This window comes from Amaranthus tricolor, chromosome 16 (assembly GCF_026212465.1).
Source record: "Amaranthus tricolor cultivar Red isolate AtriRed21 chromosome 16, ASM2621246v1, whole genome shotgun sequence".
In the NCBI taxonomy this organism is placed as follows: domain Eukaryota; kingdom Viridiplantae; phylum Streptophyta; class Magnoliopsida; order Caryophyllales; family Amaranthaceae; genus Amaranthus; species Amaranthus tricolor.
The window spans coordinates 8,362,358-8,390,302 of record NC_080062.1 but is presented as its reverse complement, the minus strand read 5'-3'; the positions used below and the strand labels follow the sequence as shown (position 1 = coordinate 8,390,302).

Here is a 27,945-nt window from a genome sequence, read left to right as displayed (position 1 = left end):
TCAACAAGGGAAAACATTTAGACGTACACAATCAAACCTTCTAGTTAATTGCTTCACAGTTGGTGAATTTGAATACTATTGGAGAATAATTGATGTTGCCTGGTTTTAGAGAAAATAAAAATGTAATTATTCTAAGACATAATGACTACCTGGATCAAATATAAAAAGAAGTTTGTGCGTATAAGTTTGGTCAAAATCGCAAATCAGACCAGACCAGATCAAACCTTAATTTATATATTTGATTTGGTCTATGATTTAGTCTAGTCTGATTTATTTATTTTAAAAATTATGATTTTTGATTTGGTCTAGGTTTATGAAATTTTTAGACCAAACTTAACAAAGTATGCTGCTGTCGCTTGTAATCTCGTATGCCCCGTCATCAATTTTATGGAGTAATTTATAAACATTGATTCAATTTTCTTTAACTTTCATTTTCTTAACTTTCATTCATTAGTTCTTCTGCATAGACATTTTCTTCTCCTCTTCACTTTCATTATTTCGAATATGTTGATAAAATTTTTCAGTAATATATTGGCTGTGGATTTGATCTTGTAATGTTATTCGTTTAAGGTTTTTCTATTGAATTAATGGGTATGTTTAGTACTTTTCTTTGAATTAATGGGTATGTTTGGTACTTTTAAAAATGTTTTATAAAGAAAAAACCGTAGACCAAATCAGATCAGACCATTTTAAAACGGTCTAGTCTGATCTGGTCTGGTGTTTTAACTGGTTTGATCTGGTCTGAAAAATTTTCAGACAGAAGTTTTTGGTCTGGTTTGATTTTAGTGTCAAATCAAAACAGACCGGACCATGTGCACGCATATTTGTGCGTGTATGGATCAATGATTATGCACATATGGGTTATCAGATTACTAGTAGAGTTGAAAGCCAATATACGTCATTTAAATGATAAATTGGTAGTGGTAGTAGCTCATATATATATATATATATATATATATATATATATATATATATATATATATATATATATATATATATATATATATATATATATATATATATATATATATATATATATACATATATATATATATATATACATATACATATATATATATACATATATATATATATATATATATATAACACACACACACACACACACACACATATATATATATATATATATATATATATATATATATATATATATATATATATATATATATATATATATATATATATATATATATATATATATATATATATATATATATATATATATATATATATGAAAGATCTGGTTCGAGATTACATCAACATTTCATTTGCATGGTAAAATTTGTTGATCCAATCTTTGAATTCTAGAAATTAATGTCTGAACGTAAAATTAGTGGTTTTAGAGAGAGAAAAGTGTAATGAGGGTTTTATAGGAATGGGTGACAATCTTGTAATTTCAATAAAAAAAATAGTGATACAATTATAAAGGTGGTCAAGATTAGAATCGGATAAAGTTTAATTAATTATTAAGTAACTCGTGAGGATTGTATTAATTTATTTTTGGTTAAATTCGATTAGCTTTTGTAAAATTAAAATTATAGTTAGTTTATTTAAATCAATAAATCGATAATACTGTTAAGATAACCATCTTAAAACTAATTGAACCACATACGAAAAATTTAAGGACAAAGGAGTATTAATATACGGAGTTGGTTGTATATGTACTTAGTGTATAGTAATATATTATGTACCAACTCTAGACTTGGTGAGTATAGGTTAGATATGTTAGATTATCTTAACATATTTTGAGATCTCAATTCAGCTTAAGCTTTTAGTTCTTTGACATAATATCAAAAGTAAACTTGATAAAAAGGTTACAGATTCAAATGTTATGCAACCCTTAAATTCAAGTAGAAAACATTGTGCCACAGATATACGAAAGTACAATCACATTTCTAACCCCAAAAGACTCTCGTGTACGAAGGCAGATTAGAATATATAATTAGTATTGTGCACTAAGTCTATATTTAATTTGTTCTTGTATTAATTTTTTTCATAAAAATTCACACCTTTATTTTCCAAAAGCAGGAAAGATGGAAAATAATATTTAAAATACGAATTTTATTTAGAGAAACGGATTTTATCTCGACAGAAGCATGTGCTATTTTTCGGAGAAATATGTGTTTAATTCTGGCCGCCCTCTCTTCTAATCTTTTCATTTCCTCATTGTGTACGTAAAGACTTACTACTTATTTTTATGCTTTTGTTTTGATAGATTTCATCTAATTTCCATTAAGTTTTATATTCAATAATCAAAATTAGGATTATGCTTCAAAAATGATTCATTTATTATGTAATTTTTTCCAAAACTCAAACACAAGATAAGGCTGATAGCCTTTCACAAAAATCTTCATAAAATTGGAAGTAGCATCCAAGAGAGGAAGAAGGAAAGCTTGGATTAGCCATCATTGTTCTGTCAAGGACTGAACAATCAACACTCTTAATAAAGATATCAAAAATGTCTTTTAAGCTTGCTAATGATAATAAACTGTTGGAAGATTTAGAGTTGCTATCTACTACGCCTTAGATTTTTAACCTGCACAAGTAACAAATGAGGGCCAGAGAGGGTTTCTTCGGAGGACCTCCTCCGATGGTAAAGTTAATAAAAGATTGACAAAGGTTGCCTAATCTTTCGATTATTGTGCACAGTGGCCTTTTCTCTAACAGAAGAAGTATTAGGGCTTATTTATGGATGTGAGATCCTTGCTTAGAGTAAATATATTCGGATAAAAGTTCACGTATATTGTGGTTGTGTATATGACTGTAGATATATAGTGTTGGGCTTTTGGAAGATGTTTTCCAAACTAGTTCTCGAAATCGGATAATGATACATTTTGGAATCTTCTTTCGGATCGTAGAAAGGTGATTGGGACCATTGGAATCATGAGCAGTACTCATGTCAGGCTCATTGATCGGTTGATCTGCTTTTACAAGTTGTCCTTTTGTCATCTTGTGATAAATGAAGCTGGTATAGTACGAGGTAGGTAGTGGTGCCTTACCTTATACATGTATGGTAACTTTTATCACGTGATTACAGTTGTCTCTTTACACGTCATCAATGACTTGAGAGCCTTGTCTAGGGCATCATTTTATCCCATCCCGAATCTGATAGGTCACTCCTAGGGATCCAATTGTTCTAAGATCGTAGTATCTTTCTCAGGGAGTAGAACCTTTGAGGTGATCATCGTTTAATCTTCATCCATATAAGGGATGAGTAATAATCTTTCTCTCCTTGGAGAGTTACAGAAGTGTTTAGGCATATTCTAGGACTGATTAATTCTAGTGTCAGGACGCTGAGATCTGTACCAGATTCTGAACACGTACAAGTAGTAAATAGTAGTAACCTAGTAATAGCCACAATAATTATAATGATTGTATTAACGATAGTTCATGCGTTTCATGAAAAGTTAAGCATATTATATAATATATAATAAAAATGTCAAAATTATGAATATCACATTCTCAAAAGATTTGACAATGGAAGTAATTTAATTGGTTTACTTATTAAAATTAATCCTATTTGGTATTCGACATAATGGGTGATATTATTGGAAATGATCCTCATTATCATCATATATAACATTACAATGCCTTTTTTCTTTTAACCATTATTCATTATTTGCAATTAATTACTTTGTTTAAACATTTGATTGAAGTAATCAGATAATTTAATCTTATATAATTAATACTTCTACAATATATTATTAATTGATATCACAATATCAGGGTCGGCCCTAGGTTCTTAAGAGCCCGGGGCGAAAGATTATTTATAGGCCCCTAAACTATTGTATATATTAAAAAGTTCAAACCTTAACATTAGTTGACAATTAATATTTTTAAGGGGCTCTGAACGTAGGCACATTTTACACTTGCTTAGGACCGATTTTGTAATATTTGAATAATTGATACAATATAGGAGAGGTTACATTTAGAATTGATATTATTGAGAATTGTTTGAAATTACATCAGTATAATTATATCATATATGCACGTATAATTGATTCAATATAAGTGATTAAGTGATTATATTTAATGCACAAATACGAACATGCATTAACCTGAGTCAAAACGGTAGTTAACATAAAAAGTAGGGCTGTAAATGTGGTCAGAAACCTGTTTTACCGACTTGTTACCGACCGATACCGAACCCGTTTTTGACCGAATACAAGTGACCAGATACCGACCGCTACCGAACCCGAATGGTGACCGAAACCGTTTCCGACCTGTTTTACACATACCGAAACCGACCGGTACCGAACCTGTTTTAAACCGAAAACCGTTTTCGACCTGTTTTTATCATACCGTGACCGACCGATACCGAACCTGTTTTCAGACCGAAACCTGTTTTCGACCCGCTTAATACCCGTTTTTAACCGACCGTTTTTGACCGAATCTATATTGTATCGAACCTGTATTATACCGAACCTGGAACCTGTTTTGTACCGAACCTATTTTGGACCGAACTTATCTACATAATTCTTCTAAGTTGTCAAAATATAATAAAATTTTATATAAAATAATTAAATTAAACTTAATTATATTATTTCTATATGATAAAAATTAAATTAAATATAAATTTTTATAAAATAAATATATAAATTATAAGTTAATATATATTAACTCAGTAATTTAGTAAAGCCTTTTTCTTTTCTAAAAAATTAAGTATAAATTTTACAAAACTCAGAAATTGCAAAATTGCATAAACATAGTTCATACTTTGCAACCAATATAATTACCAAGTTCAGGTTAATTTGCTGACTAATTAATACTGTATTAAAATCAACATATAACAATATAAACCAATACAAAATATTAACCTATGAAATTGATAAACCACTTTCATTTCATTTAATAGTTTAGACGAAATTTAAAATAGATCCATTACATTTTTTTTCCCTACCAATAATATAAACATCAATAATCCTAACTATACAAAAAGTCTTTTCCAAATTTTAGTTATGCATAAGAAATTGCAAAAGTATAACTCATTTCATCACTTTTCTTTAATTTTCTCAGAAGTATAACTCATTTCATCACTTTCATCTTCTTCCTCCTCTTCCATCACCACCTTAGATCTCCTGCTCCTAGTCCTCAATGCGACACCGCCTTTCAATAATCTGTAAGGAACTGCTCCACCAAACTTAGTGTACCTTAAGATCATATAAAAGTAACAACTTTCAGATACTGAGTATTATGATTAAGAGCATGAGATGGAAAAACGACAGAAAGTTATAATAAATAAAATAAAAAAAATATAAATTAATTATAAAATATAAATTGGGCGCTCAGATATGATAATTTGGTAAAAAACCCAATTACAAGAAAAAAATCTTCATAGAGCACTACACTTACCTGAAGCATTATCATCATGATCAGTGTTATTTTCCTCAATAACACTTAATATCTCCTTCGCATTTTCCTCGGGTTCAAACCCAAATAGCCAATTTCGCGTTGTCACCAAAATTTCAACATTTTTTGGTAACAAAGAAGATCTCAATTTGTTAAGGATCCGACCACCAACACTAAAAGCAGATTCAAAGATGCAACAGAAGTAATTGGAATGGCTAGAATATCTCTAGCCATTAGTGCGAGTGTTGGATAAGAGGTAGACTGTCCCTTCCAATATTCAAGAACATCAAAACCATCATAATCAACAACAAGAGACATGGCCAAATAAGAGTCCACATCACCTCTCGCCGTCCTAGATGCAGAAATACGAGGAAAATCATGACGTAACTTGCGCATTTGGAACGGACGAGGAGGACCAAGGTTTGACGGAGAGGGTGCAACAGGAGCAGATTGAGTGGTATTCATATAACATTCATATAAAGCAACAAACGCAGCAAGCACATCATTTACCTTTTGTTCAACCGCAGTAGGTACATACAGCATAGAATAATAATCACTAAGGAAAGTCATCTTAAAACGTGGATCAAGTAAAAAGGTAAAAGACAGAACCATAGAATGATCGGACCAATATTTATCAAACATTTCCCACATAGGAGCAGCCATCTTTCTCACAGCATCACTAGGATCTTGGTGGGAATCAGTCAAAATCTTTTCAATACATATTATGCAAGAAAGGTACAAATTTGCAGTGGGATATTTTGAACCAGAAAAAAGCTTGGTAATCTCATAGAATGGCTCAAGAAAATCACAAATATCTTGAAGTGTATCCCACTCATTCTCAGAAATAATATCAACATCAATATCCCTTTCACGAACAAGATATAAATCAATAGCATCCTTTACCTCAAGAGCCCTATGAATCATGTCATAAGTAGAGTTCCATCTAGTGGAAACATCCAAAACTAATTTACCCTTTGATTGCAAACCTTTATCAATTTTAGCTTTCTCAAAATTTGTAAGTCGAAAATCAGAAGAATCAACATATATAACAACCGCACGTAACTTAGTCACGGAATTATCAACAAGTTTCAAACCCTTTTTAACAATAAGGTTCAAAATATGAGCACAACACCTTATATGAAAATACTTGCCATCTAAAGGGAGAGGAGAAGAGGAGTGCAAATCACGTTTTAGTTTTTCAACCATCCTATTATTAGAGGAAGCATTATCAAGTGTGATTGAAAAAACTTTTCCACCTATATTCCAGTCATTCAACAAACCTTTCACAAACATGAATATAGATTCACCATCGTGGGGTGGGGGAAAACGGCGAAAATTTAACAAAAGGGAATGCAATTTATAATCATCATCGATGAAATGGGCAGTAAGGGCAAAATATGAACGCGAAGTACATGCTGTCCATCCATCACAAGTTAAGCATATACGACTCTTACAAGATTGCATATTGTCAAATACTAGTTTTTTGTACTTTTCATGTTCACCCATTACGCATTTAGTTATCGTATATCTAGACACATCTTTGACATTAGGATTTAACCAACGATGCAATTCTCTAGTTTTAATATGCTCTACCATACTCAAACAATATCCATGATATAATATCGAATCAGCAAACTTAAGCACGTAAGTATCATGATCATACACAACATTAGCGTTTGGGTTATTTTTTATGAACTCTTTATAACCTTTACAGCCCTCAGTATGACGTTTATAATTAGTTGTACCTGCACTACCTGGTGCTGCCGCCTCATAATCGCAGTATTTACACTTTACCGTCCGTACGTCATTGGGGTACGATACATGGTACTGATCCCAAACCGGTGACGTAATTTTTTTATGTTTAACAACTCTTCTTTGTTCGGGGACAGCCACAACAGGGTCAGCCATACCTTAAAAAAAAAAAAAATTAGAGCGCAAAAAACGACTTTAAAAACATCAAGAAGATAAACAGTACATTTGAATTTATATTAGTCAGACCAAAATTTCCTATAAACATCAAGAAGATACTTTAATCAAAATCAGTCAATACGAACAAAATTTCAGAACCACCAACTCTCTTTCTCTTGAATTTAAAAACTTTTAAGAAAAATAAAAAGAGATCATCATTTCCTTCCACACCAATAGCCATCAGAATCAGAACTGATATTAAAACACCCAATATTAAAACTTTTAATACTGCATTTTATCTTGAAATATCCATTTCCAGTACAATAATTTTCATGGACCAAGTTAAAATGGGTCACTAAACTTACTACTCTTGTCAATTTATTATGAAGTTCTCCTATTCAACACCAGTAATAACAATAGATTCAGTCCCAATTCTGGGTACAATGGCCACCTGTATGGCTTCATCTTCCGCCGCACCAATATCATCCAACAAATTAGTAAGTGCCAATTTCAGCTCTATGTTCTTCCCCATTCCGTTTCTCATCATCCCTTTTTCGCCATCTTTATGACCCAAACTAGTAAAACTCCCTGCATACTCATCCTTAATCTGAGTCTTCCCTTTTAGATCATACTTACCATCATCATTCACATACACATCAAACTTACAGAACCCCATCCACATTCCACTCTCAAACGAAATCACCAAAACCTCCTCTTCTTTCTCTTTCTCAATCGCACTTCTATTCTTTTTCGGTCTTTCTACTTTTGTTTCAATCACTGAATTCAATGTCTTCGGAAACTCAACAACATCAGACTTCACTGCAGTACGCCGCTTTGGTACCGCCTTTAGTGTCGTACGCTTAGGCTTCGGAGCTGTTTTGTTGCGATCTAGCCGAAGATGATTTCCTTGGTTAGTTCAGATGGAAAGGTGTAGGGAGTGGAAGAAAGAGTGGCATTACAAAGCAAAATAATCAATGATGTTATCATCAATAACAGCAATAACAACGACACCGACACCGACACAGCAATAACAGCAATAATCAAGGTTAGGGTCATTCGTTTCATACTCTATCACATATTCAGATTCAATTAATCTGGCATGGTAAAGAAATACAGATTGGAGAAAATCAGAAACTTACCTATTGATGGTTTCAAGATTGAAGAAGATGACGATATGTAGCAAGATTGAAGATGGGAATGGGAATGGGAGTGTTTCAAGAAGAAGAAGAAGAAGATGGGAGAGAGTGCAGCAGTGAATGAGTGAAGGAAGCAAATGAGAAATGAATGACGGCTAGCAATTAGCATTAGGGTTTTGAAAAAGTTAGGGTTTGGGCTTATCAACGGTTTAGATTAGATCCCTTGATCTAACGGTTCATATTAGTTTTTTTTTTTTTTTTAATATATTAGAGTATGTTTAATCAATGGTTTAGATTAATTGATTTCAAAATGAAGGGTTATGATTTATCATGCCTTTTGCCAAGTTGACAATCCATGTATTGAGGTTGTGCACCAATGGGATAATCTTATGTGTTTTTTTTTTTTTTTTACAACTAAATTTTTTTTTAAAATATGAGTAATTCATTGATTTAATGGTTTCTAAATAAACTTCTTAATTTTAACAAATAAACCTCTTTCTTTCTTATTTCTAAAATATATATATATATACTTCTAATTATGCAACTATTATTTTATTTGCCAAAAAAAAACAATGTTATAATGTTATTGGTATTTATATAATTCTATATTGAAATTGAAAAGTCTATAAATTACACCCAAAAAGATAATCGTTAGAATAATTCACGAGTTGATTTATCAAATAGAAATAATTAACATGATATGATCAAATATATTAATTAATTATAATCAATTTATCAAGTTGAAATAACCAGACCTATGATCAAATATATTAATTAACTTAAATAGAGTTCGTTTAAAATCAAACTTATCATTATGACCGATCACATTAGTTGAAAATAACACACCCCATGGACAAACGAAGGTCAATTCAATCAGTGATGAAGATATATTATTAAGACAATCTAACAAACTTACATTGTGACATTAATAACATATTATTGTTGTAAATTGTAATTGTCTAATTGATATTAGATGAAGTCGATCAATTAACATGTTATGATCTATTAATTAACTTAGACGGAGTTGATTAGTTGAATTTGATGTCATAAAACTCATAACCTAACGACATCTATAAAACTTGATGTGAGGTTCCACCTTCTATATATCATTCCCATCATGGATAAACGCATGATCAATGACATTATGAGGCAACACGATGCGATTTTTTACCAAATTGGAACAGAATAATTGGAACATAATTGAACTGAATTAAATCATGGTTTAAATGAATTGAACTGAACCGATATCAACCAAATTAACCGGAATATCGGTTTAACTGAATTGAACCGAACCGATACCAACCAAAACTGAACTGAACAGAACTGAATCCCGGTTCAACTAAATTGAACTGAACCGATACCGACCGATTGTGACCGACCGATTCTGACCCGCATACCGATTGTGACCGACCGATTACCGATTTTGACCGCCCGGTTATGATCTGTATACCGATTACGACCTGCAAAAAACCGTTTTTGACCGACCGAATGTGACCTGTTTCCGGTAATGACCGGACCGATAAATACCGGACCCACCCGCAACCAGAAAAAAACCGGATTCGACCGGATACCGAATAAACCGACCGATACCGACCGATACCGAAAGACTTATACGACCTGCTTTTGACCGACCGTTTTTTACCGAACCTGTTTTTGACCGACCTGTTTCCGACCTTTTAACCCGTTTTTACAGCCCTAATAAAAAGTATTGACAATCATAGGAATGGGCATTTCAAATTCCAAGTCAAGTCAAGATACGACCCTAAAAAAGTTTAAATCTAATCTTAAAGGTCTAAAATATTAAATTCAAACTTAAACTCAAATTCAAACTCTAAAAAATATTTTTATAACTGAAATATGTGCAAAATTTTAGAAAAAAATAAAATAGATAAACTAATTTATAAAAGAAAAAAAACGAAATAAGATAAAAATCAACTTATTTCCAAAAATAAGCGTCTAATTTCCAAACCTGAGGTTTGGTTTTGTTCGCAGTTAGTAACTGTGAACAGGTGCTTAATTTTTTAAAAAGGCAAAGTTTTCTGCGAACAGGGCTGTTGACTTTTTTGACCCTGTTCGCAGTTACTAACTGCGAACACCATCGAGCATAATAGGCCTATTAGTGACTGCAAATAGGGTCAAAAACGTCAACAGCTCTGTTCGCAGTTAGCTTCTTTGCCTTTTTAAAAAATTATGCACATGTTCCTAGTTACGAATTGCAAATAGAACCAAACCTCAGGTTTGAAAATTAGACGCTTATTTTTGGAAATAAGCTGATTTTCGTCTTATTTCGTGCTTTTTTATATAAATTAGCTTTTCTATTTCAAGTTTTCGAAATTTAGACCCTAATACATCATCATTATCATATCCGGTGCATTCCAATCATGGAATTAGTTATGATCAAGATCTGGAGAAGGAAGGACGACGAAAGCTCATACCAATAAATTTAAACCCTAATATGAACTCTTGAATTTCTAAAACCTGATCCCAAATTCGAACCTGGACCTTTATATTTTATATTGGATTCAAACGTAAACCTTGACCAGCACTCCAGCAGCCTAGTTTGAGACTGTCTCACGGTAAGACGTCCTCAAAATAAGAAGCCCATAAGCTAAAAGTTTCTATTATTAGACTATTTAACCCAAATATAAAGCATGTCTCATCGTAAGACCTGTCTCATAAAAAAATTTGTGAACCTTGACGGTTAAGGTCAAAAACATGAGACCTTACCCTTCAAATAGGATAGGACCAAGAAAATTTGGAACAAAAAGCAATTTTAACAAAAAAAAGTTTCGGGTAAAATTAATTTCAAAAATAAGTGTCTCATCTCCGAGCCTAAAGTCAAGTATATTCGTAGTTACTAACAGCAAACAAAAAAATTGGTCAAAAAAAAGTCAAAATTGTTTGTTCGCGGTTAATAACTGCGAACAAAAAGGAGACAATATCATAACGTTAAATTGGAAATCATGTTGTTCGCACTTATTAACTGCAAACAAACCATTTTTTTTTTTTGCCCTTCTAATGTTAAGACATTATCTCCCTTTTGTTCGCAATTATTAACTGCAAATAAACAATTTTGACTTTTTTTTATCAATTTTTTATTCGTTGTTAATAACTGCAAACATATCTGACCTTAGACTCAGATATAAAGACGCTTATTTTTAAAATTAAATTTACCCGAAGCTCAATTTTTTTTGTTAAAATTGCTTATTTGTTTCAAATTTTCTTCTGAATACGGTTTTAAACCCTTGCCCATCCCCAGACAGCAGCAGAAAATTTGAAATACTTAAGCCAAAAAAAATAATTAAACAAATAAGCTACAGATCAAACTATTTCCAAAAGTAAGCGTGAAAACCCCAAACCTATGGTTTGGAGCTGTTCGCAGTTAGTAACTGCGAACAGCAAATAAGGCAAAATAGTTGTTCGCAGTTAGTAACTGCGAACAGCAAATTTGTCTTATTTGCTGTTCGCAGTTACTAACTGCGAACAGACCTGCTCTACAAAATCCCAGTTCAGTTTCTGTTTTACGCATTTTACCCATTTCGCAAAACCCTAACTTCATTCGACATTCTCCCTCTAAAACCATTGATTCATTCCATCAATTCTTGTATTCCTCTTTCAATTTGGCACTTTAAAATTAGTGTGGGATACTCTAGCTTGCTCAAAGGTAAATTTTTTTGTGTTTTTTTGGTGTATATGTAGTTTTTTAGGGTTTTAACCAAATTTGTTTATTTTTTCAAATGTAGGTTTCGTGTTGTTAAATCAAGACTATTCTTAATCATCCATAAGTATTGAAGGTAATTTTTAATTGTTTTTATAGCTTTATGTTGGATTGTGAAGTAATGTTGTTGAATTAGTTGAATTCAATGTTGATAATATTATTAGAAATGTTGATGTTGATGTTGGTATTAGAAATATTATTTATGAACTTATGAAGTGATTTATTATTTGGATTTTATGTGTATTATATATGTATAAACTTAGTTACATTATGTATTTGAATAATTTTTAGACCAAAAAAGATTATAATCAAATGAATATAATGTACTTGTATGGGCATGAGTTGATGTTGATGTTGATTTTCTTTGTATTAATGTAGAAAATGGCATCATTTCACGTGACTATAGTATATTTTTGGAATGGTTCTAGTCGAGAAAATAGTGGCAAAGTTCATTATGTTGGGGGAAGACGTAAGTTGTTTGCTTGCAATTCGAACATGGATGATGAGGATGATGAGGCTATAGATGCGATGTGGGACCATTCAAAGTCCACCCAAATTCCCTCTTTGGATTTATACGTAAAAGAAGTACCATTAGGGAATGTAGTTGCTTCTAATCCTACTCCTACCCCTATGCCTATATTAACTCAGGAAACTGAAAATCCCACCGTTTCTTCCACATCTTGTGTTTTTTCTCAACCCCCTACGAATCAAGTTCCAATTGATTCAATGGTTAACTTAGGAGAAATTGCTGAGATGGGTTCTTGGGATGATGGAAATGAGAGTAATGAGCTCATTGACGATCCTTCTGGGGACGATGTGGATGTCGATGAGGATGCGCTAGCAAATGACATGACCCTAGGCAACATTCCTACAATCATTCCTCCTACACTTTATGCCTTCTGTCCACTTTTAGACGAGTATGAGGAGGACAACTCATGGAGGGCTTGGGCTTGTGATACCACATACACCGAAGAGGGAGAGTTTGAGAAGGGTATGATGTTTGATATCAAGGTCGTTGTTGGAAGCTATCAGAGTGTATCATATTCGCAGAAATGTGGAGTACAGAACGGAGACCTCGAACCAAACTGTCCTTACCTTGAAGTGCAAGCGGGGTTGTACGTGGAAACTTAGGGCTACGTTTGATTCTTATTTATCTTCATGGCGTATTGTTACCTATAAGGGTAAGCATAGTTCTTGTGTATTGGGTAATGACACTGGTTCGGCTGGACACATTCACCTGACATCTTTTGTCATTAACAATGTTATTAGAAATTGTGTTGCTAAAGACCCATCCATTAAGGTATCTGTCGTACGGCAGATGGTTAAAGATCGTTTTGGTGTGGATGTGAATTATAAGAGAGCGTGGTGTGCAAAGCAACAAGCGTTGTTGTCCATTTACGAAACCTAGGAAGGTTCTTACTCACTCCTTCCACGCTTTTTAGAAGCTTTGCAAATTTTCAACTCGGGGTTAGTACTTGAGTGGTATTTTAAGGAGGACAATGACACGGGTGTATACATGAGACCTAATATTAGGACCTTCCAACGTGTCTTTTAGGCCTTTAAACCTTGCATCGAAGGCTTCAATTATTGTAAACCTCTTATCGCCATTGACGGTACACACTTGTATGGTAAATATCGTCATACCTTATTGACTGCCATTGCCCAAGATGGTGATAAGGGAATCTTTCCATTGGCCTTTGCCTTGGTAGAGAGGAGAATATAAGTGCATGGTCCTGGTTCATGACTTTTATTCGTAAGCATGTCACACAGAGGATGGGTTTATGCGTTATTTCTAATAGACACGCTGGTGTTTTAGCAACCATGGAAGAGCCGGAGTGGCAACCACCTAATGCTTATCATAGGTTTTGCGTACGCCATTTGCTTAGCAACTTCAATCGTGTTATGGGTAATGTTCAGCTGAAGAAGTTGTTTGGTAAAACAGCTGAGCAAAGACAACAAGTTATGGTAATGAATGGTTTAAAGGCAATTGCGACTGCAAAACGAGAGGCAATTTTCTGGATTGATGACATGGGTGATATGTCTAAGTGGTCATTGTGTCATGATGAAGGTCATAGGTATGGCGTTTCTAACACGAACTTAGCTAAAGTTTTCAACTTTGTGATCAAGGGTGTACGTTTCTTACCTTTGACAACACTTATTGAATTCACCTTCTATCGGGTAAACGACTACTTTGTTCAAAGGCGTAAACGTGCTAGCGCATGATTACTTGGAGGATACATGTACACAGCGCATGCCACTAGGATTATTAATAGAAATACTGAGAAGATAAATTTCCATGATATAATCGCATTTGATTACAGAATTGGTGTATTCGAAGTTAAGACTGGGAGGGGTACTATTCAACATGTAGACTTGAATCAAACGAAGTGCACATGTAAAAAACTTGAGATATACCACCTTCGTTGTTCACATATACTTGTTGTTTGCATCAAAAGACACCTTTCATATGAGAGGTTCGTGGATCCGTGCTATACTTCTCAAAGTTATGCAAGTATATACGAACATTACTTCATGCCAATGATCGATAAGAGGTCATGGCCACAATACACGGGCTTTGACCTTAGACATCATCCCGATCAAATTCGAGGTAAAAGGAGGCCTAAGTCTAGGAGAATTGCCAACGAAATGGATGAGGGTAGACGATAGTTATGATTTACATTTTACTAATGCTAACATACAAATAACTTACCTTTTCAATGTTCATAGGTGTCTGATGCGGAAACGCTGGGCACCAGGCATCCAGATTCCGTTCCGTAGGTGATCGATGATAGGATCATCCCATACTTAAAGCTAACGAGGTTATACGACTTTCACCTCGTAGCATACGGTAGAGTTGACCGTGCCATTATCACAGCACTGGTCGAGAGATGGCGTCAGCAGACGCATACATTTCATCTCCCTCTAGGTGAGGCTACCATCACATTACTTGATGTAGCCTTACTAACGCGGCTTCCCATAGAGGGACATGCCATGTGTACAGGCGGACGCCAACTATCAGGCTAGCGTGACGTGGTGCATCGCATATTAGTTTAGCGCCCTCCATCGGAAGTGATCAGGGGGAGCGGCTTGCGATGCTCATGGTTGTTCAGACCTTCTCGCATCTCCCCGGAGATGTTGATGAGGGCACCATTTCGAGGTACGCCAAGGCGTACCTCTTATACTTGATAGGAGCTGTGTTGTTTGTCGATAAAACAAACAACCAAATACAGTTCCTGTACTTAACCTTACTTGACGACACGTGGGAGCGTATCGGCGAGTATAGCTAGGGCTCAGCAGCCCTTGGATACCTATATAGGAGACTATGTGGTGCTGCCATCAAGGAGATTGCGGGGCCAATAGTAATATTACAGGTAATAAAATTAACATTTAACTCTAATCCGGTGTAGTTGAATTATATACTAATTACATTTCAAATGTTCAGCTGTGTGCGTGGGAGCATATTCTTATCGGCCAACCTTACAGAATCGTTGGTCGTGGTGATACTGCTCCTCCACCGCAACCCAAACCAGATGTTGCGTACGGTTCGAGGTGGAATTTTGCACGCCGGACACGCAAGCACACCGGCATCGATCTCGAATTCTACCGAGATCAGTTAGACCTGCTACGACCCAACCAGGTAAACATTTCATTACTCATTAACATTAGTACAATTTAGTTAACATATCACTTACATTTTCATAACATGTATTTAGTTTTTGTGGGACCCATACCCTGCGAAAGCCTACGCAGCTGTACCCGAACACTCGGGGATTCATTCAGGGGCGTGAAGGGCTTCTGTGCCACTTATATGCTTCGACATTGTCGAAGTACATCTACCAGAGCGCGTAATGCGCCAATATGGGTTGAACAGGGCATTCCACCGCCTTGTGACACTGAACCTCAGCTGCACCTAATTTCGCGGAAAAATCAGGTTGGGGCAAACTGGATGGAGATCAGCTGGCGTCACATCGCTCGTTGGGATCGAAGAAATGAGCTGCTGGCACAAGGTGCGCCAATCGATGTTCATGGCGCACCTACTACACCAGACTACATGCCGTGGTTCCTCTCCATCACGCGCCGATGGATGACACCACGTGCCATCTTCGCAGCAGCACATTACGCACCTGCTGCACCTTCGATGACCCAATTTGTAAGTCTTCATTTGCATTTATATGATTAAGTTGTCAATTAAATAATATAATGTTACATTAACTAAATATTAATTGCAGGCACAAGGTGCGGCAGACATGATGCGGTACAGCCATAAGGAGCCGGTGAGGGAGATTGCGCATGGCATGCTCGTCGGCTCGCAGTTCCAGCACTTCATACCGGAAGTCACTGCAGAGTCCTCAACGACTACCGCCCATACGCACGTCTCATCTCCTGCTTATGACTACCATTTGGAGGAGATGGATCATTCATACCCGTTGACGCTGCGAGGACCTCGCAGACTGGGCCATCACAATACCAGTCCCCTCCACTGCCAGAGCGACACCCGAACGCCTCTTACTATCGTAGGAGGTGAAGGAGACCAACTCAGTTGGATAGGATAGATAAGAGTCGTGAGCATTAACATTTAACTTTTGTGTATTTGGATCGACTATGTACATATATATATATATATATATATATATATATATATATATATATATATATATATATATATATATATATATATATATATATATATATATATATATATATATATATATATATATTTTAATTGAGTTGTATATTTCAAACATTTGTATATATTTTATTGTATATATATGTTTAATTACTTTATCAATGCCTCCAAGCTTTAACTTATGAATTATCGGAGTTTTGACAATGAATCATGCCGCGTTAAAGATACATCGACTTGTAATTACCTATTCTAATATCTCTAGTGCAAATACAACAAACAACTCAAAAATAAAGGAAAAAAAATATTAATTAACTGTTCACAGTTACTAACTGCGAACAGCAAATAAGACAAACTAGCTGTTCGCAGTTACTAACTGCAAATAGCTATTTTGTCTTATTTGCTGTTCGCAGTTAATAACTACGAACAACTCCAAACCATAGGTTTGGAATTTTTACGCTTACTTTTGAAAATTGTTTGATTCTTAGTTTATTTAATTAATTTTTTTTTTAATCCTAGGTATTTCAAATTTTCACAGCAGCACTAACCTTAATCTTTCATAAGGCCCAACTAACAAAAATAGAATGTTTCTGACTTCAGAATAAGTTGGGTTAAAAACTTTCTATTTTCTGAAGGGTAGAAAATAGTTCAGTTATGGCCTAAACATCAACATTTCCCCATTGCCAAGCACTTGAATCTGAGTAAAACTGGTAGGGCATCTGAAGCAGAAACTCAAAACACTTGAATGAAATAAAAAGAAATTCTCTATTATGTTGATACAAATTCATACGCTCGACACGGCGTGAGACTTCCCAAAAGGCACCAACGCAAAACGATTCTCAACGACAAGGTTTACATGAGAATTTCTGCTGTACATTCTCGAATCAAACTTACAACTGCATGTCACAAGTGAGAAGTTGCAGGAAAGGGTAAGATGCTAAGCTGAACGCACAGATGCTCGAAAAAAACATCTACACATACAGATCATAACCAAAACTGCAATTGTAAACCCCTATATGGTCCAAAATACTGCTAATGTACCTAATTCATTGGATTACTGATCATTACAGAACAAAATAGAATTACATGTACCAAGAGAAGGCGCACGCATATCCTTTGATGACAACCCTCATCAAACGACGTTTTTACCTTAAACAAAAAAAAAAGAACAAAAAATAAGACTATGTCAGTTCTGAAAATGCAACTAGAAGATTACCTACTAAAAGTCTGAATTCCAAAATTATGCTATGCCTCATGGTAACAAAAAGAAATTTGCTCGAAGTAAATAAGAAAAAACCAATCAATGGACCATAGAGACCACTTCTATTTCTTGTCACAGGGGCAGCTGAATTTAGGTTTTAAAATAGAAGTATGATTGTCATGAATATCATATTTTGTTTTCCAGCTTATACAGTCATCCTCTGACGGGTGTCTTCAACCCCGTTTCTGTGATTTTTTGTTAGCATCAGTTTACCTGCCAAAAAAGGAAAACGAGGAGTTCTAAGCTAACCAACGCAAAAAGCAATAGATAGTATAAGGCCGAGGTTGTACTAGAAGCGTATCGACAGAGGAAACAAAAGCAACCACACTCATACAATCACACAAATTTTGACATGACCCGCCCTGTCCCGGTCCATTTAAATTTTGACCCGACCCGACCTGGCCGGTTGAACACCTCTACACACAATACAAATAGATACAGAAGCAGCAGAATATTAGCTAATAGTATATTGCCCCAGAACTTGAAGAATGTGATTTTTACTTCTACATAATATCAACTATTACTATAGGTATGTATTATAAATGCTGACCTCTCGGCTCTCAGTACGATGATCAGCAGCGGAAGGGTGGCGCTTAACCTTACGATATGCTCTCTCTGTATTGTATGATTCAACCTAAGGCATTTCCAATTTGAACAGGTAAGAACCTTCTCCGGGAGTAGCAGCAACGCCAAAAGCCTCGACCTCTAAAAAAGTGAAAATGACACAAAAAAACAACACAATAAAAGAACACAAACAGAATCTTACAGCGTCCTTGATCTTGGTAGTTATATCAGCCGCTTTGACCGAGGCAATTCGTAAGCACTGCATAACAACACTGGGGATGACACCAACGCCTCCACCCTTTTGAATGGCACATATATCCCCATTTGTGTTCAACGTAGCAGTCATTCTGCTTTTCATTATGGCCTCTTCAAACTGTGTCGGATCTATCACCTATGTCATAAGTAACATGTGAAGTCAATCTAGATAGCAAAGGCAACTAGTCCACAAAACTGCCATAAATAAGTCTCCTATTTCCATTACTTACCACGATATTATCATCTGTGATGAACGCAAATGTCACAGCTATAGGAAGATGATGAACTATCAAAGGAAGTGGTTCACGCACCTGCCAAGTGTATGGATAAGAAAAAGAATATTAAGCACGAAAAGTATGTTAAAATCACTGCTCGTGAGACGTGACTCATAGTAACCAACATGACCAGAATATGGCCTTGACTAGTGCTCAAGAGCATAGCTATTAGTGGGTGAAGGCCGGCCATTGCCCACCCTAACAAATTTTTTAAAATATAGTAAATATGGGGTATTTGGCCTACAAATTATTTTGACTCTATGTTTGAGTCATAATAGTCGCTAGCTTTGCTGTCAAACTGCCCAAATATCCTATACTTCTAAAATTTTTGATCTACCTCACCTAAATAATTTTTTGTGATGTTAATATATAAAATTTTATGGCTCCCACCCTTAAAGTCCTAGCTTTCACCATGCTAGTACTACAATCAAGCCATTTAGTCTATATATCATCAAACACTAATAGGACAAGACCAAACAATTGACATAGATACTTGGTACAAAAAGGTAATGAGTAAATGCATTGTGAAAAACTATGTCATTTCCAAATTACCCATAGCCTTGGTTCTTAGAAAGAATATTTCAACCACAAGAAAACAAGGAAAACAAACAGATTCCTTTAAAAGTAATATATCAGTGTTCAATGCTGCGTTTATTCTCCAAAGATGTTTACCACTTATTGACATTTTCCCCTTTTAGCATCAATTTTAAGTTCAAGAATATTGTCAGGGGTTGTTTGGCAAAGAGTATTCAGGAAAAGGAAAGAAAATTACAAACCTCCATTCTCTCCAGGTTTGCTTAACAAAAATTCATTCCTTTGTCAATTTTGGAGGATGAAATCATCCCATGGCCCTATACACTAATTCCCGGCCTGAGAGTTAAATACGCCAGACACATTGACAACATTAACCGTCATCTCCCACCAAAACCACCATCTAAGCCAACACCACCCAACCCCACAACACAACCACATCCAAAAAACCACCACAATCGCATTGCGGTAGTTCTTAATTTGTCTAAAACAGAAGTGTTTTTATACTAATTTGAGCTAGACAAAGAAACTTGAATTCACTTGGTATAAACACCACTACTCTACCAAAGTGAGCAAATCAAAAGCTAGTTTGAGGTCCAAGGAGAGTGAACAAATTCGAAAACGGAGAAAGACAAGATTGTAATTGGAGGAGTATAAAACCACACTATCTTCGCGAGCTTCATAAACGGTTCAGTGTGAGTTCAAACATCATACTTTATCACTATAACTTTATCACTATAATCCACGTTTGTGATTTCTTTGCGAAAGCAACTTACTAAAAGAGTTGAGAGGGAGAGGTGAAAGAGTAGCGCTTGTAGTAGGGATGGTGATGGAGATGAACAGGACACATAGTATGGTGAGGTTGTTGGTTGTCAAAGGGTATGAGAGCAAAGAAAATTATTAGTACTATTTGAAGATGAGCAGAGACGTGCCCAAAACAAGGAAGGAAAACCAATATGAATACTTACTATGACCAAAGTGCCAAATATAATGAAGGAGTCCCCTTCATTCTTTGTTTTTTTTTTTTTTCCTAATTTCCTTTCAGTTCAAGAAACTAAATGGGCCCCTATACTTAATTTAAGCATCTTCAATCAATTTCTCCATGAAGAAAAAAGCCCAATGTTATCTGAGTAAGAGACATACTTTCCTTTCCTTCATTTGATAGTGGTAGAGGGTCAAAAAAGACCCATAGTTCAGGGACATGTCTACACCACTACTCGTAAGGATTCACAATTCACTCAAAATGGTCTAACATTCACTTTCTCAATTTTGCGAGGAATAAGTGTTTTAGGTTACACTGTCTGACCATACTAGTCAGAAATAGTACTACAATCATCTTCATGAATGATGTTCACCAGAAAGCTCATTAACCTTTTTCTTTTATTTTCACCTTATCATCTCCAATGAAACAAACATGATAACAATGATAAACAATTCATTGTGTTGAATGCATATATGTAAACAATGATCACATGTGAAAGCTACATTTTGCAGCATTAAAAAGATGAAAACAGACAAATCACAATAGTAAAACTGCTAGCTGTAAATTTAACATCATTAAACACCTTATTTGATTTCATATTGTGAATTTGTGATTCTTTTTTGGGTACCTGAGGGAAGGGGAAGGCAAGGGTAGGTGGACAGAGAGAATCGAACCCAACCCAGATTCTTTCTGAGGCAAGTGATACTTGCTTCAAATAAAAACAAGACCTGCTTCTCTCATATTGTGATTCTTGAAATACTTTACAGGACTCATTGTTCTCCATATTATTGAAATGAAATCCAGCCGGGATGGAGGAATAATCAGGTAGCACATAATATTACACCAGAATCATCACGAGTAAGATAGACCCACCTCAGGTGGATGTACTGTTAATTCTTGCCCATCTTCTCCACCCAGACTACACTCTGGCCTCCTGAAGGTTAAAAGGGCTGCCAAAGCAGCAACATTTGCAGCATCAACAAGATTCCTGAGCAATTGAGAAATCAGAATGGTGTCCAAATTCACAACTCACAAGGATATAAAGAAAGAAACATTAGAGCTCACCCTCCATTATCTAGTATATGAAGATCAATGCGGATGGACCATACTAATTTTCCAGAGAGCACACAAAGTGATTCGGTATCGATTGCACTACTCTCCCTGCAAAAGCACTTCAAACGTAAAACTAGTGCCTATACATGCAAAATAAAAGGGGGAAAGAGCAACCAAACTAGGGAAACAAAAGTAAGTGTTGATCACAAAGATGTGAAAGCATCAAATTGTATTACTATATGTTTCTTGGACACATCATGTAATCTAAAGACCAGCAACTGATCTAAATTTATGCTTCTCACATGACTTAATGTATCTAGACCAATCAGACCATGTGGAATCTGTCCTATTCTTCTGTAGCCTTCCACTTACTGAGCTCCTACAGACTGCAAACACTTTAAAAACCAGATAACAAACTGGCACTGAACCTTTACCATGGCAGTAAATAATAGTATCTTACCAAGAATCTTGAACATCTAAAGTTTGACAATCTTTAATGAAACTAAGCCAAGCCTCAGACTAGGACCTATATCAAAACTGATTCTGGCCCCCCCCCCCCCCCCCCCCCCCCCAAATCAACTAAGGTTGGTCTACTCATCAAAGATTTGATATAGGTACATGTACAGGCTTCACAGATTTATATCGCATGCTTTTCTGCCCAGTACTTAAAGAATAAGCAACTCTGTGGCCTTTGTCAACTGAAGCGTTTCCCAGGTTTAGTGAAAGCTAAAAGTGAGAAATGGAAAGTGGTTTTATGTTGCAGTTTGATAACAGATGAACAAAAGAAGTTCCAGAAAGAAATAAATACCTCAAACCACGGTCGATTATACGTCCCAACTCCACAGCAGATTCTCCCGGACGGCCAACCTCAAATGAGGGATCGGCCATAGGAGAAAACTCGGTATAAATAGCAAGTGATCCTTCATTTGGCCTGTCCTTATAAGGTTGAACTAGTTGAGCTGTTACAAAGGCCATGATATGAGTCTGGCCAAGCTGCACTTCGGAAGAACCATCGTCTCTGCAGTTTACCACAAACTAAGCAAGTATCAGCAATGATGATCACTAATATAGTAATAAATATCACACTAGGAGAAAATTTACTTAAATCAGTATAAGTCAATTCACAAAAATGGTTGGTTCATAAACTTTCTAGTAAATTTTAGTCTAGGATGTACATATGTAGAATGTTCCAGACTAAGGGACATGTGACATTGTCTGGCCGTACGTTAAGAAAATAACTTAAGTTCTACAATCCTAGGACTAGAAGGTCTGCCCTATCCGAAGGCACCCAAGGGCCTTTTATAAAGTTCAGTTAGCATAAGTCTTCTCTTATCATTCAAACAATAAAAAAATTGTAATAGAATTAGGACCTTTGTGATGATCTTAAGTAGAATAGAAACAACAAAAATGTTTGTTATCTTAGTTATGATGAAAACATCATTCCACAGCAAATTATCATTGAAATTCTTTTTTTTAGAAAAAGAAATATTTCATGTTTAAAGCATTGATAAAGACATAAGGTTATGCATGGAGAATAATTACTAGAATATGTTGTTCTTTAAAAGGTGCATCAACGTGAAAATGTATTTATTCTAGAATCTCCATATCGGCAAGTTTTTAACAAGTATTTCCCATGGCTGTGCACCGCAAAAAAACCAAAAAACAGTGAGTGTGTCTAAAAAAAGCACAGGGATTTGCTCATATAAAACAGATAAGAGTTAAATTGACAATCTTCTGAAAATTGTCTTAAGATCTGAATATATAAAGTCATTGTCAGGCATGCCACTTCATTAATAACAAAGTCAAACAATGTACAAAATTTGATCTAGGAGAAAGTTCAGCAAACGTCCGACACAACTTCATTCAACAACATTGCATTTCCCTATGGCCATTTAAGTGGTTCCCATCTACCTGAAGTGTTTCAGATGTAGGCAGTGTTACCCTTGTCTGAGCATGCAAAATTAATGTTAAACTTACTTTCATTAGGGTAATCGACGCCAAACAAACACATACAATAAAGAAGGTGATTGATCAGTGTGTAGAAAAGCAGAACTTTAAATCTTTAATTATGACAACCAAACCCACAGCGGGATAAAATAAAAGAAACTTTACCGGCCAAACTTGATTGTTAATCGGCGGTAATCGAATGGGCGACGTCCATCAACTCTAAGATCCTTTAGCAATGCTGTCTCAATAAATTTCTTCTCATTTACAGTTATATTCCAACTATTTGCTAATCTCTGCTCCATTTTTTTATACTGAACACCCACAAGCAGAAGAAATTACTACTATGAAATTATGTTTTCTTGTAATTTCACCTTCAACGATGACGAATTTTCTAATAGTCATGTATACATGTTAAGGTAGAAAACAAAAATCACAAATAAATACCATAAAAATTGCAGATGAAAGGAAGGAATAATATATGATGTTTTATACTCGAGAGCACAAAATTCTAGTAATCTTGCTAGTTAGTACATGTACACTAGTGAGAGGTTACAAGATTGGGAACAAATTTGGAGGCTGATAGAGGGAACCTATGTAGATTATGAAATAGGGGATGGGAGCACTATCGAGAAGAGCAGAAGAGCAGCAACTCAGGATGCAAAAAATACTTAGGTTTTCAATGGCTTAAACGAGTAAAAAAAAAAGAATTTGAAAACTGCATAAATGATCGAACGGGTATAATTTGACCTATGTAATGAAAATAGGTCAAATTTCAATAATTAGAAATTAGGGGTTGAGCTGGGTATTTTTCATGGATTACAATTTGCATGCTATTTATGTTAAAAACAATTTTAAACAATTTAAAGGAAACTAAAACCAAGCTCCTACCTCCCATCCCCTGTTGAAAGAAGGAATTAACATGGATTTTAACTATTATCATCCACTTAAGTAAACAAAACAGAAAATGATTATTAAAAATCAAAGGTGCAATTATAATCAATAAAACATTTATATGAAAAAAGTATCAAAATCTAAACCAATGATCGCTAATAACAAATGCACACAGCCTAAGCTGGAGTCCTGAGCAAAAACAGGCCCATGTTCCTCTTCAGACTTCACACCAGTCCTCATCTACTGCCCATCTCAACCTCACAAAAGCTCACAGCAGCAGCAATGACATCATGGTAGCAACACAAACAATACTACAATGATAAAACAACACAACAAAAGCAACACATAGCAGCCATAACACAAAAGACAAGAACCAGAAATAGCAACATACAACATAAAATCGCAGCAACTGCCCCTCAATACTCAACAATTACCATCCCCCCAAGCCTCAAGACACCTCAAAATCAGGTCAATACATGGCCTTCACTTCTCTAAACATCTCAATAGTCAACAACGGGTCATAATCCAAAAAACTTATTTCATAACCCAAAATTGACTTGACCCCCAAATACCAAAAAAAAATTGGGTCAAAAACTCAAACCCAACTTGACCTATTTTCTCAATATTTCGGTTCCACATCATCATTATTTTGTCGGGCCCCATTACGTTTCTAGCAGTTTTTTGAATTTTGAGTTAATATTTCTTTGCCGAAACCTAAACATAATATATTGGTACTTTTTATAAGAAAAGTTCTTTAAAAAGGAAATCATTATACATATACTATTTAAATAGGTACACTTCTCCATTTTACGTAAAAGGCTGTTAGAAAGTGTAGCTATTAACAAGAAACAAAGTATGACATTTTGGAAAAACTCAGATGATATGAATTATTTTAAAACCCCTCGACCTGGAACGACCCTAAATCGCCAATCCCATCGTTTTGACATGTCTGATCGCACCAATGAAACCACCTCTAAAACAACAACACACACCCTCTAATAATGGCTAATATGGATACAAATTAACAAAATAGAGTAACCCCAAGAGACTTAAGAACTAATTCACAGTTCAATAAAAAAAACCTTAAAATAAAATTCAGAAATACATTACACAATTTCAAAATTCAGTTTATCAAAAAACCAAACTCAGCATGTGAATTACAACAACATAAAACAACCAATAAAGTTCATCATTTTAAATTCTACCATCGGCAGAGTATAAAACACCAAGCATTGTTCCAATACAACAAAAATCAAAATATAATCACCCATTTAATAAGTTTCTATCACACAATTTATCATGATTTTCACACGAAATTACGCAAAAGCTTGCTTCACTTACAACTACCCGCTAAAAGTACTAACTAAAACCGACGCTAAAGCGTTTGTTAAATTTCATCAAATTTAGCTTGAAACTAAAAAGTTTAAATCCAAATTACCTAGCTTAGTATTGGAAATAGTTGGTCTTAACGATCGATGGCGGAAGCGGCGGAGACAATGGCGTCCTCCTCCTGTTCCTCCACTAGAATGTCCAAAATCCAAAATTAGACCTTTGAAAACTTGACCCTCTAAATAAATTGAGAATTTGGGAAAGAAAGAATGAGTTTAAAGTCTGAATTTGAATAAGAAACTGGGTGGTTTGGGGAAATTTTGATGCTTTCGTTTTCGGTTGAAAATGGAGGCTGGGCTGAATCACTTGGGTTTCTTTATGGCTTGAGTCGCCAGAACTAGAGACGGGCACGGGAAGAACAGAAAAAAGGGCAAGGGTTTTGATGAAGGAAAAAAAAAAAGGAGGGAAGATTATCTTTGATTGTAGAGTATGTTTATTGAACCAATTAAGTATAGACACTCATTGATTAAAAAAAATATATTTATATCATAGGCACCAACTATTGTAAAAGGCGAATGTGAGTAATTCTTAAAATTTTTCTACAAAATAGCACTCAACTCTTGAACAATTAACTATAAAAAAATTTTACGGTAGTTAATTGTTCAAGAGTTGAGTGCTATTTTATGAAAAAAAAATTTAAGAATTATTACCACTCGCCTTTTACAATAGTTGGTATCTACCATATAGAATATCCAAAAAAATTAAGTAAAAAATTAAGTATACACACTCGTACAAATTACGAATTTATTTACTAGTATTGAATGTATAAAACTATAATTCTCAAAGAATGATGTAAGTATTATCATTATCAAATTTATAGAATATATGACTTTTTAAAATCAAAAAATAATTATTGTTCTTTATTATTTATTGGATATATAGCTTTTTTATTCATAATTCAACTAAACATATCACATCCTACATTGGGTAAACAAAATTGCTATAATAGATTATCTAAATACTTTTTCGTATTTAATTTCAATCTTAAAAAAAAATCAGATTCTGAATTAGAAAAATAGAATTGTCATGTAATTAACTATTATTTACTAATATAATTCTTTTGTAAGACTTTGAAAAGATAATATTTTTTATTTTCTAACATTTTTATTAGTATCTGTAAATGTGTGTATTTGTAAATGTGTTAGTGATTATATATATATATATATATATATATATATATATATATATATATATATATATATATATATATATATATATGAATATTATGCCACTTTTTGCTTATACTTGTATGAAGATTATGTAGATGTATAGTTTATCTTCTGAAGTTTTATCTATCATACATTTGTCGGATCATTCACGCCAGCACTATAAGCGGTCGCTCAGAGCAATCACGATGGTGGTTACAATACATTTCACTTATTATTTTGACCAACTCATGTTTACAAGAAAATCTTGACCCATCTAGTTTTGTAAATATGGAAGTCTAGTTGTAGAGAGAAAAATATATTAATTTTGGTATAATTATTGTTATTTTTTAATTATCTATAATTAGATTTAGAAATTTTGTAAATATGTGCATTTAAGTAGAATAATCTAAACATACGTATTTTCATATTCTAAACATCTGTGAGGCTTAATATAATTTTACCAAATGTTTCTTTATATGACGTGTATGTTTTTATTGTCTAGTCATACCACATTTGTAACAAAATAGTGTAGAAACTCGTGCAATGCACGGTTTTTTTGTAACATCAACATAGATAATTATATGCTATTAAAAAAATAAAGTCAAAGATATTATGTAGTAAAAACACTGAACTTTGACAGTTATCTATATAAATTAACTCAGTAATTTTAAAAATTATCAACAATATATTATGCGTTATATTATTTTTAATTTACTCAACTTAACTCTTAATAAATGCTAGTCCAAGATACTTTAATGGTAGACATATTAGTCAAAATCAAATGTCATGTCATTTTTTAGCCAATAATTGAATTCTATTTGGCAAATTCTATTTAGTTGTGACACTTAAAATTCCCCAAGCTTTTTAGAATATTGTATGATTAACTTTGTAAA

The 27,945-nt window shown here is 34.4% G+C and overlaps 1 protein-coding gene across 3 annotated transcripts; it reads right to left on the bottom strand.

Moving 5' to 3' along the window:
- Positions 1 to 17,478: 17,478 nt before the first annotated feature.
- Positions 17,479 to 26,320, bottom strand: LOC130802839 (exosome complex component RRP45B-like). Of its 3 annotated transcripts, XR_009039810.1 has the most exons (10): positions 25,954 to 26,320; positions 23,790 to 23,935; positions 22,486 to 22,695; positions 21,690 to 21,785; positions 21,498 to 21,612; positions 19,067 to 19,147; positions 18,784 to 18,972; positions 18,568 to 18,651; positions 17,849 to 18,230; positions 17,479 to 17,652 (listed from the first exon to the last, which is right to left on the bottom strand). XR_009039810.1 is itself a non-coding variant. In XM_057666930.1 (9 exons), exons 2-9 carry the CDS (start codon positions 23,924 to 23,926, stop codon positions 18,222 to 18,224), a joined length of 921 nt encoding a protein of 306 aa, XP_057522913.1. In that variant the 5' UTR covers positions 23,927 to 23,935; positions 25,954 to 26,320; the 3' UTR covers positions 17,479 to 18,221. The 3 variants fall into 3 exon arrangements, 2 of the variants coding, with proteins under 2 accessions (XP_057522913.1, XP_057522914.1); XM_057666930.1 differs by having other exon boundaries at positions 17,479 to 18,230; XM_057666931.1 differs by lacking the exon at positions 23,790 to 23,935 and having other exon boundaries at positions 17,479 to 18,230; positions 25,954 to 26,309.
- Between the last annotated feature and the right edge of the window lie 1,625 nt (positions 26,321 to 27,945).